The sequence below is a fragment of the Oryctolagus cuniculus genome, chromosome 2 (genome assembly GCF_051225735.1).
Source record: "Oryctolagus cuniculus isolate XC-2025 breed Fujian yellow rabbit chromosome 2, ASM5122573v1, whole genome shotgun sequence".
Classification (NCBI taxonomy): domain Eukaryota; kingdom Metazoa; phylum Chordata; class Mammalia; order Lagomorpha; family Leporidae; genus Oryctolagus; species Oryctolagus cuniculus.
Genome location: NC_142868.1, coordinates 142,659,201 through 142,676,306, shown reverse-complemented (window position 1 = coordinate 142,676,306; position 17,106 = coordinate 142,659,201). Strand labels below are relative to the sequence as shown.

Genomic DNA, 17,106 nt, shown 5'->3' with positions numbered 1-17,106 from the left:
GGAGCAGCTAGGACTTGAACAAGCATTTGTATGAATGCCAGTGTCACAAGCAGCAGTTTAACCTGCCATGCCACAATGCTGGCCCCCCATTTACTACTTTAAAAAAAAAATCATTTATTTTGGAAATCCGAGTTGGAGGGAAGGAGAGACAGAGATCAGTCTTCCATCTTGGTTCACTCCCGAGATGGCCACAGTGGCCGACGTACTGGGCCAGACCACAGCCAGGAGTTTGGGACCCAGGTACTTGGGCCATTATCTGCTGCTTTCCCAAGCAGTTAGCAGGGAACTGGATCAGACAAGAACTGGCACCCATAGGGGATGCCAGCATCGCAGGTGGCTACTTTATCCACTGTGCCACAGCACCTGCTCCCCCAAGTTTACTGTTACTCCAAGCTCAGTATAGTGGTTTTTTTGTTTGTTTTTAACAGGCAGAGTGGACAGTGAGAGAGACAGAGAGAAAGGTCTTCCTTTTGCCATTGGTTCACCCTCCAATGGCCGCCGCAGCCGGCGCACCGCGCTGATCCGATGGCAGGAGCCAGGTGCTTCTCCTGGTCTCCCATGGGGTGCAGGGCCCAAGCACTTGGGCCATCCTCCACTGCACTCCCGGGCCACAGCAGAGAGCTGGCCTGGAAGAGGGGCAACCGGGATAGAATCCGGCGCCCCAACCGGGACTAGAACCCAGTGTGCTGGCGCCACTAGGTGGAGGATTAGCCTATTGAGCTGCGGTATAGTCTTAATTCAGTATAGTTTTAATTTTTGCTTCTCTTAGTAATAAAGTTGAGGGGTCAGCTTATATGTTTTTAAATTTAGCTTATTTTCATTTTATTTGAAAGGCAGAGATCCTCCATCTGCTGGTTCATTCCCAAATGCCCCCTACAGCCAAAGCTGGGCCTAGGCCAAAGTCAGGTGCCTAGAACTCAATTTGAAACTCAGTGTGGGTGGTAGGGACCCTGCCATTTCACTCATCAGCTGCTGCATTGGTAGGAAGCTAGATTAGAAGTGGAGGAGTTGAGCCTTGAACCAGACATGTAGGTGAACCAGGGAAGCAGGTGTCTCAAGCAGTGACTTTATTGCTGTAACCGATGCCTACCCATGTCTTTGGTTTGTTTTTTTTTTTTTTTTCTAGGTTTTTATCTCATTTTTTAAATATTCCACTTATATATTTGAAAGACAGAAAGAGAGACATAGCTCTTCAATGCACTTGTACACTCCCCAAATGGCCGCAACAGTCAGGGTGGGTCAGGCTGAAGCCTTGGGCCATCTTACGTTGCTTTCCCTGGCATATTAGTAGGGAACTGGATTGGAAGTAGAACAGCTGGGACTTGAACCAGTGCCCTGTGGGATGCTGGCATCGCCAGCAGTGGCTTTACCTACTGTACTACAGTATTGGCTTGTTTACTCAGTTTTTAAAAGTTCGTTCTTTTAGCTCTGTGATAGCTGTTGGAGATATTTTTATCCCAATTTGTCTTTTGTTCATGGTATTTTTATTTATATAGAAAGATTTATAATCTTGTTCAAGTATCGTTTGAGTCATAGTTGTTAAGTTAAAAGCTCTTCCCTATACCTAGCAGCATAATGCCAGGGTTTGTATGTTTGTTTAAACCTGAATTAAATAACCCCTAATTAATTTTGGATGGATGGCTGGGGAGCCCAGATAATAGAAATTAATAAAAATACAAATGGGCTGATAAACTATAAACCAAGTGGAAGACAATCAAAAATCTCATCTAGCCTTAGTAATTATGGTAAATTCTTATGGTAAGGATCAGGTAGATGATTTTGTTTCTTGATCTAATGATCCTGAGCAGCAACCATGTATTTTGAGGCATGTGCTTGGGGCAAGAACCCACTGCTTAGAACACCCACACACACCCCGACCCCATTTCCCAGATTGGCTTATGTCCTGGCTACTCCATGTTTCCAGTCCAGCAGATGATGACCCGAGTGCTTGGGCCCCTGCCACCATGTGGGAGACCCAGATAGAATTTCAGACTCTTGGGTTCTGCCTGGCCCAGCCCCAGCTGTGTTTGCCACTTGGGAGGTGAACCAGCAGATTTTTCTATTTGTGTGTGTGTCTGTCTGTCTGTCTTTGATACTCTGCCCTTCAAATGAATAAAACAAATCTTAAAGGACAGGTATTTGGCACAGTAGTTAAGATGCCACCTGAGATGGCAGCATCCCATATCAGAGTGCCTGGGTTCAAGTTCTGGCTTTGTTTCCAGTTCCAGCTTCCTGTTAATGTATGCCCTAAGAGGCATGGATCTCTGCCTCCCATGTGGGAGACACAGCGAGTTCTGGGCTTCTGGCTTCAGCTTGGCCCAGATCCAGCTGTTGTGGACAAATAAGAGGATAGGGGAAGTGAATCAGCAGATGGAAGATAGATAACTCTGCCTTTCAAAGACTGAATTTTAAAATATATATTTTTTTAATTTTTTAATTTTAGGGGCCAGCATTGTGGCATAGCAGGTTAAGCCTGCAGTGCTAGCATCCTGTATGGGTGTTGGTTCGAGTCACAGCTGTTCCACTTTTGGTCCAGCTCCCTGCTAATGCATCTGGGAAAGCAGTGGAGGATGGCCCAAGTCGTGGGCCCCTGCACCCACATGGGAGACCCAGAAGAAGCTGCCAGCTTCAAAGCCTGGCAATTGCGGCTGTTTGAGAAGTGAACCAGTGAATGCCAAGACCGCTCTCTCCCCCACCCCAGTCTGACATTCTTAAATCACAGGAGTCAGATTTGATATCCTCTCCAGAGCTTTACATTACAAAGTGACATAACACAAATGTTTTTGTGTGTTTTGCTCCTTGAAAGCAAACATGTAAAAGATCACATGTTCATAGCACATGTAGCCATGCTTCAACTGCTTGGCTTATGCTATATTCACAGTGCTTGCTTCAGCAGTAACATACAAAAACAGTGGTTCTCTTTTTAAGGCTTTTAAAGACTTTGAGGACTGGCGCCATGGCTCACTTGGTTAATCTTCCACCTGAGATGCCGGCATCCCATATGGGCGTCAGGTTCTAGTCCTGGTTGCTACTCTTCCAGTCCAGCTCTCTGCTGTGGCCCTGGAGGCCAGCAGAAGATGACCCAAGTCCTTGGGCCTCTGCACATGCATGGGAGACCAGGAAAAAGCTCCTGGCTTCGGATCAGTGCGGCACCAGCCGTAGTGGCCATTTGGGGAGTGAACCAACGGAAGGAAGACCTTTCTTTCTCTCTCTCCCTGTCACTGTCTATATCCCTGTCAAATAAATAAATACTTACTTGAAAGGCAGAGTTAGAGACATTCCATCTGCTGGTTCACTCCCCAAATGGCATAACAGCCAGGGCTGAACCAGGCCAAAGCCAGGAGCTTCATCCAGGCCTCCCATGTGACTGGCAGGGGCCCAGTTGTTTGGGCCTTGTGTAGCTTTCCCAGACACATTAACAGGAAGCTGGATGGGAAGTGGAGCAGCTGGGACTCTAGTTGACACTGCTATGGGATGCCTGCATTGCAGGTGCCTACTTAAACCTGCTGTGGCACATCAGCCCCTCTTTTTCTAAAATTTGAGATTCAGAGAGACAGCTCTGATCTGCCAGTTCACTGCCCAGATGTCCACAGTGGCCAAAGCTGGGCCAGGCTGAAGCTGGGAGGTAGAAACTCAATCCAGTTCTGCCACATGGGTGGCAGGGTCCCAACTACTTCAGCCATCATCTGCTGCCTCCTCGGGTTCTGGCAATTGAGAGCCGAGGCCAAGAACTGAACCCAGGTACTCCATTGTGGGGCGTGTAACTTCTGGGCCAAACACCCCTCCCACAGTGCTTTTGTAAACAGTAAAATCGCAGAAACTTAAGCCATTGGAAGCCTAACTTAAACTAAAAACTTAGATGACATTTTGTGACTCAGCTCCCAAACTTTGCTATAAGAGTTCTGGAGACCCTCATTCAGATTACATTACTGCTGTGTAATTACTTCAGATTTATCTGGTATATATACAGCCAAAAGCATATTTAAGAAAAGAGGGAGATGTTATAAAAAGGAAACACATCAACTTAGCCAAAAATAACAGATAGCCTCAAGGCAAAAGGAACAAAAGGAAATACTTAAAAAGGCAAATGAAAAAAACTGAAAAGCAGTAATCAAAGTAGAATATAGCTAATTATGGGAGATAACCACTTCTCAGCAGCTCCAGGGAAGCACTTGATAAAGTTTGTAATGCTCTTTATTAAAAGACTCAATTACATTTGTGATGAAATGTCATGTAATTTTTGAAATATTTTTATCAAAACTGATAGAAAATGTTATGTGTAAGTGGGTTGTTTTCTAAGAATAACAGTAGTGAACATTCAGCCCCATAGTTCACATGTGAAATTTTACTTAATTCTTCCAGCAGCTCCCTGAGGATGACGTAAGTAATCCTGCAGTGCTATTTACCTAATCTGAAAGTACACTAAATGAACACCATTGTATCTTTCTAGATCTGAATTCTATAAGCACATTGTGCTTTCTGGAGGGTCTACTATGTACCCTGGCCTGCCATCGCGGTTGGAAAGAGAACTTAAACAGCTTTACTTGGAAAGAGTGTTAAAGGGAGATGTGGAAAAACTTTCTGTAAGTATCTGTTAGCATTCTTTCAAAAGCATGTGAAGTAGCTTGATGACCACCAGAGGGCGCAGAAGTCTTCCAAAACAAATTCCTGCATCAGTCAAGTACAGCCTGGCATAGTTACGAGAATTGGTTCAAGGTACGCTGAATGCTGGTATTTACCAGTATATGGAGACAGCAAAGCCTAGGACCAAGTGTTCTGGTTTGTGACGACCAGCTTGGAATCTAAGCCTCTAAGTGACCTGGGAAGAACCTGTAATATTACAGAAAAATACCCCGTTTTGGGATTTCTTAGCGTACTATTCTTGGTGTATCTCATGTTTCTGATTTTAGGTTTTCTGGTGATCTGTATCATGCCTCCAGTTCTTTTATATTCCTAATAACATATCTCCTGAAGTAGACATTAATTAGTAGTTGTTGATGTGTAAAATAGAAAATTATAACCTAGTATATAACAGTTGGTGTTTCCTTTGGGGTGTGTGTGTGTGTGTGTGTGTTTTTTTTTTTTTTTAAAAGATAGACTTATTTATTTGAAAGGCAAAAGGACACATTTTCCATCCACTGGTTCATTCCCCCAAATGGCTACAATGGTCAGGACTAGGCCAAGCCCAAGCCAGCAGCCAGGAACTTTATCCAGGTCCCCCACATGGGAACAGGGGCACAAGTACCTGAACCATCAACTACTGCTTTCCCAGGCATATTAGCAGGGAGCTGGAGGGGAAGCAGCACAAGTGGCCCTAAGCCTGGTGTGGTAAATAGACACCAGCAAGGAGGCTGAGAGGACAGAGGTAGCTGAGGTTTGAAGTGGAAGAGTTGGGGCTGGTGTTTGGTGTAGCAGTTAAGACATTCTATTTCAGAGTACCTAGGTTTAAGATCTGGTTCTGTTCCTGATTCCAGCTTTTTGCTAATGCAGATCCCAGGAGGTAGCAGTAATGACTCAAGTAATTGGCTTCCTGCCTCCCACGTAGGGAACCTAGATTGAGTGCCTGGTGCCAACTCCTTCCCCAGCTGTGGGTCGTAATGGGCATTTGAGGAATGAACTAGTACATGGGAGCTCTTTCTGCCTCTCAATAAAAGTTAAAAGTAGAATGGAAACTTTAAAGAAATAGACTGAAAGGGGTATCTTGGGGGAATGGAAGGAGGGAATGGAGCAATGTAATAGGCTTACCAGCTAGCACTGAGGGATCAGTTGAAGTTACTGATACATTTACAGGAAGACACAGAGTTTCTTTCCTGTCTTATTCAGCTGCTTTAGGGCAGGTACAAAGTAGAGAGTTGATAACCTGAGTTGATGTTCTGCCAAGTGCATATGAGAGGAGGAAAAGGCCAAAGTCACTAAGGATGATATCAGGATGTGGTAGACGAGTATGTGCATGAGTGAACCTTGAATAGGCATGAGAAGAAATAACCTGGAGATCTGTAGGTGTGAGCAAAGATCCATGGATGATTTCACCGAGGAGGAGTGCAGGAGCACATGGCCTGATAGAGTGAGTTTCAGAGGGGCTGTGGAGTTCAAGAGGAGGGAGATGGAAGCAGCAATGAAGAGCCAGAACTCTTGTTACCGATCTCCAGGGTTACAAGGAGGTAGTGTGAAAGGAAAAATAGCAAAGAGTTGACAAAGCCACAGGGAAGACAGTGTCTTCAGGAACTGGGTAAGTTTCTCTTAGAGCAGATGTGAGCAAACTCCAGTCCTAGAACCAAAACAGTCTTTTTGTAAATAAGTTGAACTGGGATACAGCCAGGCCCAATTGTTTACCTAGTGTTATCGATTACACATATGGCCACTTGCCAGTAGCACTTGGCGTCAAGTAGTTAGAAAAAAGACCTGGAAAACCAAGTGCTCACTGTCTGCCCTTCCAAAAGGGGGGTGGGGCTTACTGACCCCCCAACTCAAGCAGAAGGTAACTAGGAAATTTTTTTTTAAATAAATCTTTATTTTAAAGAGTTAGAAGGAGAGACAGTTCTCCCATCTGCTGGTTCACTCCCCAAAATGGCCACAATGTCCAGGGCCGGGCCAGGCCAGGCTGAAGCCGGAGTGAGGAGCTCAAAGCAGGTCTCATGTACTTGAGCTATCACCACTGCCTTCCAGGATGGGGGTAGTAGCAGGAAGCTGGAATTGGGAGCAGAGCTGGGATTCAAACTCAGGCACTCCCATATGGAATATAGACTCCCCAGGCAGAATCTTCCCTCTGCCCCCCTGCAGTTCTCTATGAAGTAAGATAATTTGGAATTACATACTTTGATCTTCTTTGCAGCCTTTGTGACTGTGACACTGGTAAATAGCATCAGTCATGTTAAAGTTTTTCCTTCAGACATTGATTGACCCTACACATAAGGGTGTGTCCTTTCTTAACAATTAATAGTAACTATGGAGTACAGAACATTTTCCAGTTGTCTTTAATTTTGGTTACTGGGTTCGTTTTATCCAGCATCCTGTGATTTGTTTTGACCATATTTGGCTTTGTTTTATTTTGAGAACATTTCATTTGAATTTGAGACAACAGAAAGTCAACTTTAAAAGAGCTTCGGTTTCTCTCTTGCACTGGACCAGAGTCATAATGGTGTTAGACCTCTAAGTCCTCTTATGCAGGCTTTATTATACAGTTAAGTGACCTTCCCATGTGGTCATCCACCAATGAATGAGAAAACTTGCCTCTACTCAGACTCTGAGGGTGATTGATTCTAAAAAGACATCGTTCAAATCCACTTTGTAGAGGGAAGAGGAGTACTATTAGTATTAAGGATGTACAGTAAGTGTAAATAGGACTGTCCAAGGGGCTACACTGTGCCGTAGTAAGCTAAGCCTCTGCCTGCAGACCAGCATCCCTGTTCGAATCCTGGCTGCTCCTCGTCCAATACAGCTCCCTGCTAATGTGCCCGGGGAAGCAGTGGAAGCTGGCCCAAGTGCTTGGGCCCCTGTTCTCATGCCGGAGACCCAGAAGAAGTTCCTGGCTTTGGATAGGCCCGCTACAGCAGTTGTAGCCTTCTTGGGAGACAACCAGCAGATGGAAAAACCTCTCTATCTCTCCCTGTCTGGAGCTCTCTCAGATAATTTTTTTTCAAGATTTACTTTTTGGGGCTGGCACTGTGGCATAACAGGTAAAGCTGCCGTCTGCATGCCAGCATCCCATATGGGCGCCAGTCCCAGTCCCATCTGCTCCACTTCTAATCCAGCTCTCTGCCGTGACCTGGGAAAGCAGTGGAAGATGGCCCCAGTTCTTGGGCCCCTGCACCCACGTGGGAGACCTGGAAGAAGCTCCTGGCTTCAGATCAGCCCAGCTCCGGCCGTTCTGGCCGTTTGGAGAGTGAACCAGTGTATGGAAGACCTCTCTTTGCCTCTCCTCTCTGTAAATCTGCCTTTGAAATAAATAAATAAATAAATAAATCTTAAACAGAAAAATATTTGAGAGGCAGAGTTACAGACAGAGGGAGAGAGAGAGGGGTCTTCCCTCTGCTGGTTGACTCCATAGATGGCTGCAGCCACCATAGCTAGGCCAATCCAAAGTCAGGAGGAGCCAGGAGCCTCCTCTGGGTCTGCATGAGGGCACAGGGGCTCAAGTACTTGGGCCATCAGCAGGAGAGCTATATCGGAAGAGAAGTAGCCAGGACTTGAACCAGCACCCATATAGTATGCCAGCACCACAGGCAGATGCCCAGCTTCTGTGCCACAGAGCAGGCCCCAGGAGGTAAATTTAAAAAAAAAAAAAAATTAGGACTTTTTAAGTGCACTGGAAGAGCTGTTCTATCTCGTGCCTGTGAGCTTTGGGACATCGATGGCAAAGTGTACCTCAGGAATCTCCTTCTGCATACATCGCAGGGCTGTTGTGAGGTTCCACAAGAGAATACATGAACGTCATTGTCACAGAACAGAATGCAGAAAGCACTATGCACGCATGACTTGTTACCCTTTTTTCTCCTTTAGAAATTTAAGATCCGCATCGAAGACCCACCCCGCAGAAAGCACATGGTGTTCCTGGGTGGTGCAGTTCTAGCAGATATCATGAAAGACAAAGACAACTTTTGGATGACCAGACAAGAATATCAAGAAAAGGGTGTCCGTGTGCTGGAGAAACTTGGTGTGACTGTGCGATAAACTCCCAAGCTTGTTCCCTTCACACCCCTGATGCTTTCTTTTTTCCTTTATTGCCAATCTTTGAACTCATTCAACTCCAGGACACAGAAGCAGCCTCTCTCTGCCCTTTGACAAGAAAGGTCAAGTTGTATTCTGGTGTCTTGGGGAAGCTTTGTTAAATTTTTGTTAACGTGAGTAAATCTGTTTAATTCAACCACTTCGCTACAAACAAAAGGGCAAAGGTCCTGTTTGCTGCTTTGTTTCTCCCAAGTAGGCATTTTAGATCACTCCTGTAGGCTTCCTGTTTTCACTTTCACTGCTCCTGCTCCCAGTGCTGCTAGTTGTAGTCTTTAGCACAGTAGGTGGTCTGCATTTATTAGCATAAGAAACTTTACCAGGAGCTTTTACTTATTATTGGGGTGGGGGTGGTAAGGGATGGGTGGGTAGCCCTGAACCCTGGAGGGCATTCCCTTTGTAGTCTGCCTCTTTCAGCAGTGACTCCTGCAGCTTTAAGTACCTTCCTGCTTCTCCTATTAACATCTTAGGGAAATGTTGAACTCAAAACTGAAGTGTTTGGGGTGGGTTTTTGCATTGGGAGGGAAGTGGGTGTCTTATTTTAAAAATTTGAGGTACAGAAAATGAACTTTATTTACAGTACTTTGATTTGGCTAGTTTTCTTCTACTTTTGGTTTGCCTGGAACTGTTTTCCATGCGATATAAAAAGCAAGCATAGTATTCCATTACCATGTGGCTTACGGATTTGTTTTTTAAAATCAGCCATGTTAGCTGGGACTAGACTTCCTAGAATCTGTTAGTGGGAAAGTAAGTTGTAAAAATACTTGTGTTAATTGAAATTACAGATACAAAAAGTGCTTAGGAGCTGGTGTTTTCTAAATGCTTCTATTTATTACAGAATTAAGGTAACCCAGTGCCAAGTACCATTCTTGGAAATTATTCTTTTATATATAACTGACCGGTTCTTATTTAATAAGACAAGCAGATACATAAGTAATTGCTGGCAGGTTATGATTGTTGGGTTAAAAATAACACTGGCATATGGGACTTGTTGCCAGTTGAGTGATTTTCATTTTTGTTTCTGTTGGTATTCATTTGTTTTGATTTGAAAAAACCTGATGACTATTTAAAATGTTGCTCTCCCTCCCCCCCAATCAGGATTTAAAATTGTGTTTGTACTGCAAACTAATCATAACTGCTAATTCTCAGCCATCATGTTTGAAAGAAGAGCACAGAGTATTTTATAAATGCTAGCAGACTTTAGTGCCTGTCAGAAAGTCCTATTTATGGGTCCTGTTGGTGTTGCTTGGTACCTGGAAAAAAAATCAGTACTCAGACCTGAGTTCTTTCAAATTTGAAAAAGAAAATGAGAAATGTTATCATGCTAAGTACAAAATGCAGTCTAGGAAAAGGTTTTCGTTTATTGAAAACATTGTCTACCAACAATGGATTTGAAAGAAGTGACTTAATTTTTTGGGTGACAAATCAGAAAATACTGGCTTCAGAGTCTTCTTTGTGAGAAAACTTTTATCAGTTTATATGAAATAAGCAGCAGCAGGTTAGCTTCAATATGCAGCTTCTGTAAATATTGTCTGTCTGTCTTACCTCAAGAAGTTTGCATGCTGGCCATGCCTCCTTACACACGAATAGCCCATGAGAAATGTCTACTGCATTGTGGAGACCCGGGCCTACCAGTCACTTTGGAGTTCTAAAGCCTTCCTAACTCATGTTCTTAAAAGTACCCCAGCCTTCTGAGGGCTGCACTTGTTAAAGGACCTGCTGTGGGTAGGACCCATACCTGCTGGCTCTTCAGCTGGAATAAATGGATTGGCCTTTGGTCATGATTTTATAGAGGAGTAGAGAACAAAGAAGAGGATGGACTCTTATAAACAATAAAAGAGCACTGGTCCCTTGAATGTAGAACTTTTTATTTTATAATTCTGCTAGCAAACATGACAGTTAAAATGGTGTATATATATAAAGTAATCTAGAAATTCCATTTTATAATTTTCCTATTCTAAGGCGAAATATTGCATTTAATAATGTGGAAGTTGGGGGAGTATTATGTTTAATTGAAGTTGTTGTCCACTCAGTTTTCTAAGAGATATGGTTTTTAACCTCTTGAAACTCATTGTCATTTAAATTTCCAGTAGTTATTAAAATTCTTTCATCTTTAGAATTGTCAATGCCTTGACCTTTGAGAAGGATTTCTTAGAAATAGGTTCTACATTTAAACTGTTTTCTCTCAAATGTGGTATTGGATGTTAACTTTTACATAGTTCTGAGCACTGCTATTATCTGGAAAGTATTTTGAAAGATCAACAGAAAGCTAAACATTCTAAGTTTAACAAGAATACACTTTTTTGATTCAGAAAATAAATCAGATTTTTCAAAGTAAATCTGAGTTGTGTCTTTTTTCTTGTAATAGTTCTTTATGTTCATATGTATATTTTTACTTTGCCTAATGCAAGATGGATGGACAAATTCATGGTTGGGGTTGGTGGCACTGTGGCGTAGTAGGTTAAGCCTCCACCTGCTGCACCAGCATCCTGGCTGCTCCATCCCAGCTCCCTGCTGATGGCCTGGGAAAGCAGTGGAGGATCGCCAAATGCTTGGGACCCTGCACACAGGTGGGAGACCGGGAGGAGGCTTCTGGCTTCTGATCAGCTCGACCATTGTGGCCATTTGGGGAGTGAACCAGTGGATGCAAGTCCTCTCTTTGTTTCTCCCTCTTTGTAACTCTACCTCTCAAATAAAAATAAATCTTTATGGTGGTTGTTAAGCCAAGCTCAGTACTATTGAACTGTTTTGTTAATGACCAAAACTGGTTTGATGTTAAATAAAAATTAGGAAAAAAAACCTAAAGGGGCTGGCACTGTGGCATAGCAGGTGAAGCCACCACCTGCAGTGCTGGCATCCTACAAGGGTGCCAGTTCGAGTCCCTGCTGCTCTACTTTTTTTTTTTTTTTTTTTTTTTTTTTTTGACAGGCAGAGTGGACAGTGAGAGAGAGAGACAGAGAGAAAGGTCTTCCTTTGCCGTTGGTTCACCCTCCAATGGCCGCCGCGGCTGGCGCGCGGCGGCCGGCGCACCGCGCTGATCCGATGGCAGGAGCCAGGAGCCAGGTGCTTTTCCTGGTCTCCCATGGGGTGCAGGGCCCAAGCACCTGGGCCATCCTCCACTGTACTCCCTGGCCACAGCAGAGAGCTGGCCTGGAAGAGGGGCAACCAGGACAGAATCCGGCGCCCCAACCGGGACTAGAACCTGGTGTGCCGGCGCCGCTAGGCGGAGGATTAGCCTAGTGAGCCGCGGCGCCGGCCTGCTCTACTTCTGATCCAGCTCTCTGCTATGGCCTGGGAAAGCAGTAGAAGATGGCCCAAGTCCATGGGCCCCTGCACCCACATGGGAAACCTGGAAGAAGCTCCTGGCTCCTGATCAGCCCAGCTCTGGCCATTACAGCCATTTGGGGAGTGAACCAGCAGATGGAAGAACTCCCTCCCTCCCTCCCTCCCTCCAACTCTGCCTTTCAAATAATTAAAAAAAAAAAAAAACACTAGAAGTCAGCAACTTAGAGCTATAGAGAGATCTTTTTTTGTTCCTGCCCAGATTTTTGTTTTCCAAGAGACTTAAGGTAGCTTTCACAGAATTTAGATAGACCCTCATGTAACATGCCTCTTTTCAAGGACACTTTAGCTCATGATGCAGAATTTTAAGCATGCTATTTTTTTAAAGCATGTTATTTTAACACAGTAAGGCGTAAAAATGTGTAAATATATTTATTTGTCTTTATTTGAAAGGCAGAGCAGCTTTAGAAAGAGACCTTCATCTACTGGTTTACTCCCCCAATGCCTGCCACATTCCAGAACTGGGCCAGGCCAAAGCCAGGGTCAGAACTCAATCCAGGTCTCATGTGGGTGACAAAGACCCTCAAACTTTGAGCCATCATCAGCCACCACCCAGGGTAAGCATTAGCAAGAAAGTGCATCAGAGTGGAGTAGCCATGACTCCATGCAGGATGTGATTAAGTGACAACTAACCACTGAGCCCATCCTAAGATGAAAGTATATTTCACTGACCCTTTGTTTTATACTTGTCTTATGAGACTTTAACCATTTTATTTCAAATAACCTTAGAAGAGAAAGCAGGGGAGATGAAAATAATTATATAAATTTCAGTAATTTTAATATTAAAGCATCCTGAGGCATCTTGCTCTGCATTAATTACGTCGTGGTTACTTTTGTCCTCATTATCTACACTTGATGGTCCTGCACCTGCTCTAAGTATCTCAGTTTGTGTTACCAGCAGCTACCGGCGATTTCTCTTCTGGGGGAATGGAGTTTCTGTCTCTGTCTCTTTTGTATCCCCCCCCCCCCAACTCCCACCCACTAGAGAAAATGTTTAATTTTCTATGAAATACTTAAAATATTCTCTAATTCTCCTGTGCCCACTTAAACTTGGGTTTTGCATGGGCTGCTTGGAAGGTGCGGGTATGGAAAGTGTAGAAGCCATTTGGAGGTAGTAGTTTTCAAGCTCGAGGTAGATGCTGAGAGCTACCCTTTGCCATTAACATTAAGTTGGGCTTCTGCCTTATGAATGCTTTTTTAAAGATAGGTTAAAAAAAATGAGCTATTTTGCTCCTTCTTGAACAGAAGTTGGGACAACAGCCCCAACTCATTAAGAATTGTATAAGAGAAATGATAAATATTAACATCAAAAGTTGGTGTTTTAAGCAATTAGTTTGGGGAATTCTGAGGTTAATTAATTTGATCATTTTGTTAAATTGAGCACCTCAATATCCTTGTGGGTTTTGAGATTTTTCTTTAAGCATGTCTAAAATATGCATAAGAAAATTGCAAAGTCTACATGTTTTTTAAAGGACTCTTTAAAAAAAAATCATATTTGAAGGGCAGAAAGAGATCTTCCATCTGCTGGTTCACTCCCCCAAATGCCTAAAACATCCAGAACTGAGCCTTGCCGAAAGCAGGGACCTAGAACTCCATCTAGGTCTCGCTACACCACAGCCACAACACCAGCCTCTGGTATTATTAAGTGTGATTTGAGAGCTACTGAAAAGGAGTGGAACCTGAAAACAATGGTGACTACAATTCAGAAGTCCTCCATCATTTAGGGAGGCTATCTTGCTCCTTTTTTGTTTAGTTTTTATGGGCTGTAAACATACTTTTAGCATTTAACAAAGTTCTCCACTTACACACCTTGGAATTCCAAAGAGAAAACCTAAAATGACATCACATTTTTCTTTTAATGTATTAAGTACCCATTTCACATTTATTTAAAGTAGAGAGACAGGTGGACAGAGATCTTTCTGCTTGTTCACTCCCCAAACCTAACAGGGCTGGGCCAGTCTGAAGCCAGGGCCTAGAAACTCAATCCAGGTCTTCCACATAGGTGGCAGGGACCCAACTACTCGAGGCTGAGCACTGGCAGGAAGCTGAAATCAGGGGCGGAGTGGAAACTTGAACCTAGGCACTCCAATAGGTGTCAAGTGGGAAATGCCCACAATAAATAAGTGTCACATAGGAAGTGAGGTAGCTAGAGTATAATTCTCTAAATTTTAAAAACAGCTTACGTGCCCCCTCAGTGCTTAAGATTATCAGAATTGGCCAGTGCCGTGGCTCAATAGGCTAATCTTCCACCTGCGGCGCCCGCACCCCGGATTCTAGTCCCGGTCAGGGCGCCGGATTCTGTCCTGGTTGCCCCTCTTCCAGTCCAGCTCTCTGCTGTGGCCCAGGAGTGCAGTGGAGGATGGCCCAGGTGCTTGGGCCCTGCACCCACATGGGAGACCAGGAGAAGCATCTGGCTCCTGGCTTTGGATCAGCGTGGAGCGCTGGCCGCGGCAGCCATTGCGAGGTGAACCAACGGAAAAAAGGAAGACCTTTCTCTCTGTCTCTCTCACTGTCCACTCTGCCTGTCAAAAAAAAAAAAAATCTTTAAAAAAATTATCAAAATTATGAGGAATTTTTTTTTAATGGCGGTTCCTTAGCCCCACTATGGACCTCCCTGGGGGTGGGGCTGAGGGTTTGCTTGGTTTTCAGCTGCGTCCCAAAGCGCTCCACCTGCACACCCTTCTTGCCTCCCTCCTTGGGAACCCACAAAGAGCTTATAGCAGGTAGGTCACCAGAGAAACCAACAAGCCCTGGGAAGCTGGGACTAAAGAGATCCACTGCCTGGCTGGTTCCCAGGGTGCAGACCTCCACCCCAACTCCCCCAAAGGAAACCCCACTTCAAGTGGGTGATGAACAGACTTGACTCAAAATGCGGATTCTGAAAGGTGAAAGCACCAGCAGCTACTCACATATTTGTGTGGATTAAAAAGACACCTAGTGACTCCCAGGGACACCTAGGGAAGATTAGCAGCTCTTTGTGATTGGAGTGAACGGGAAGGTCTGTAACTGGCTTTGGCTTAAGGCACGCCTTGGGGACAACTGGCAGACTCAGGCGGTGCAGTTTTTAGAGCAAGCCCACTTGTAGAGGTCTGGGTAGAAGGGGGTTGGGTGCCAGAAGTACTGAGAGAACCAGAGCAAATTGCCCATTCCAACGTCCCTTTGAGAGATGTGTCTCCTCACTTTGACCTGCTGGTCAGCTGGAGCTGGTACTGCCAGTGTGTCCGAGTCTGCTCTCCATGGATGAGACTGACCGGCGGTCTGGCAGAGAGGCTTTGCTTCTGGAGGGGAGGCATACAGCTGCCTTACAACGGAACTCTGGGGGCTGGTGTGCCGGTGTGGAGGTGAAGCCTCCACCTGGGACTCCGGCATCCCATATAGACACTGCTGCTCTACTCTGATCCAGCTCCCTGCCAATGGCCTGGGAAAGCAGTGAAAGATGACCCAAGTCCCTGGGCCCCTGCACCCATGTAGGAGACCAAGAAGAAGCTCCTGGCTTAAGACTGACCCAGCTCCAGCCAGTGCTGCCATTTGGGGAGTCAACCAGCAGATGGAAGCTTGTTCATTCTCTCTCTCTAGCTCTGCCTTTCAAATAAATAATTAAGACTAAAACAAAGGAACTGCAAGAAGCAGCCTGGGAGACTGCTCATATGTAGCTCTTTCAAGTCTTTCAGGGTTTGGTTTGGCTTTGTTTAGGTACAAACCCAGTTAGTTCAAGAGTCGATTTGTGGAACGGTTCTGACAATTGGTAAAGAGTCAAGCTCACCCCTGTGTGTGCCGTTTTAGACAAGGATGATTCTACCCAGAGACCTGATGGGCAGGGCGTACGTGCAGCTCTGGCAGTGAGTCCAGGGGGTAAACCTGTGTTTACACTTAGTGAGCAGCTGCAGGCAAGAACATGAACGCAGCGAGTGTTCCCAGCGTGCGCACCCTCTCCACGGGCCAGTTTGGTGGGATTTCGAGCGGAGTCAGAACTCACTCGATATCCTCAATCTGACTAGGCAGCCCCTACGAGGGGCTTCCCAGCCCTGTCTGCACGGGAAGCACGTAGCTCACGCTGGATCCATTTTCTTTGCCTGCATATCTGCTGTTTTCACTGCGAAAGCTTCCCTCCAGCTTTCTATTCTAAAGCACACAACAGATACACGGTACAGTCAGCCGAAAACGTGTTGTCAGGTGCTCGGAAGCCATCTTACTTCTGAGCGCCTACCTGGAAGCTGTCCCCAAGTGCAGGTGTCCGATTGCTCCTGCCGACCCAGCCTCCACACAGGACCTCGAATGACCCCTGTGCTCACCATTCCTAGGACATCAAAACTGACAGGTCCCCCAAAGCAGAATGCGGCTCGCAATGCAGATGTGGAGGGTACTGGGGTCTACTGTTCGCTTTTCTTCAACACACGAGGTGCAGGGAGGGCTATGCAAACGCTCTAATGACTTCAAACTGCCGTTCTTTTTCAGGCGATATGATGTTCGTGTTGAGTTCTTCGCTCTGGGTCAGCCCTCCCAGTGGCAGAGGAGCTCCAGCTCTCTGCCCCTGCTCACATGCCACGCTCGGAGGCCGTCTCTCAAGGTCACACTACCAGGAAGGCACTGAGATTTGCCGTGGCAGCCCTAGGCACTGACACATGACAAGGCAGGCTTCCTCAAACATTCAAAATGAGAAGCTTGCTGTGTTCTGTTGTATTTGGGGGTTTGAGGGAAAGGGTTTTGTAATGCAATTCCCTTTAGAGTCTAAAGAGGTTTGGATTTGTGGTGCTCCCTCCCCCACCCCCACCATCAAATCCCTGAGATGGGGAGACTTGAACATGGCCCCGACCACAGAAAAACCATTGCTGCTCCCAAGTGCTCCAACCTGTCGGGATACAACGAAATCCCAAAGAGCACCTTCAACGCCTAGGGGCCACAGCTCGCTAACGGGTGGACTAAGCCAGATGGCCGCTCACTCCAGCGGATTTTCTGATTCAGGAGGGGGACCAAAGCAGGGACCTCTCCCGCCAAGTTTCACTGCAGTTTGACAGGCTCTGCGCCTGTCTGGTGAAACAC

General features: G+C 45.4%; 1 protein-coding gene across 2 annotated transcripts in view; it reads left to right on the top strand.

Annotated features, from left to right (window-relative positions):
* Positions 1–11,063, top strand: part of ACTR2 (actin related protein 2) — a 56,628-nt gene extending 45,565 nt beyond the window's left edge. For both annotated transcript variants that reach the window (XM_008254327.4, XM_089327603.1), the window contains 2 exons: positions 4,451–4,583; positions 8,500–11,063. In XM_008254327.4, the coding sequence (XP_008252549.1) occupies positions 4,451–4,583; positions 8,500–8,670 (304 nt within the window). In that variant the 3' untranslated portion in view covers positions 8,671–11,063. The remainder of the gene's footprint in view (positions 1–4,450; positions 4,584–8,499) is intronic.
* The last annotated feature ends 6,043 nt before the right edge of the window (positions 11,064–17,106 follow it).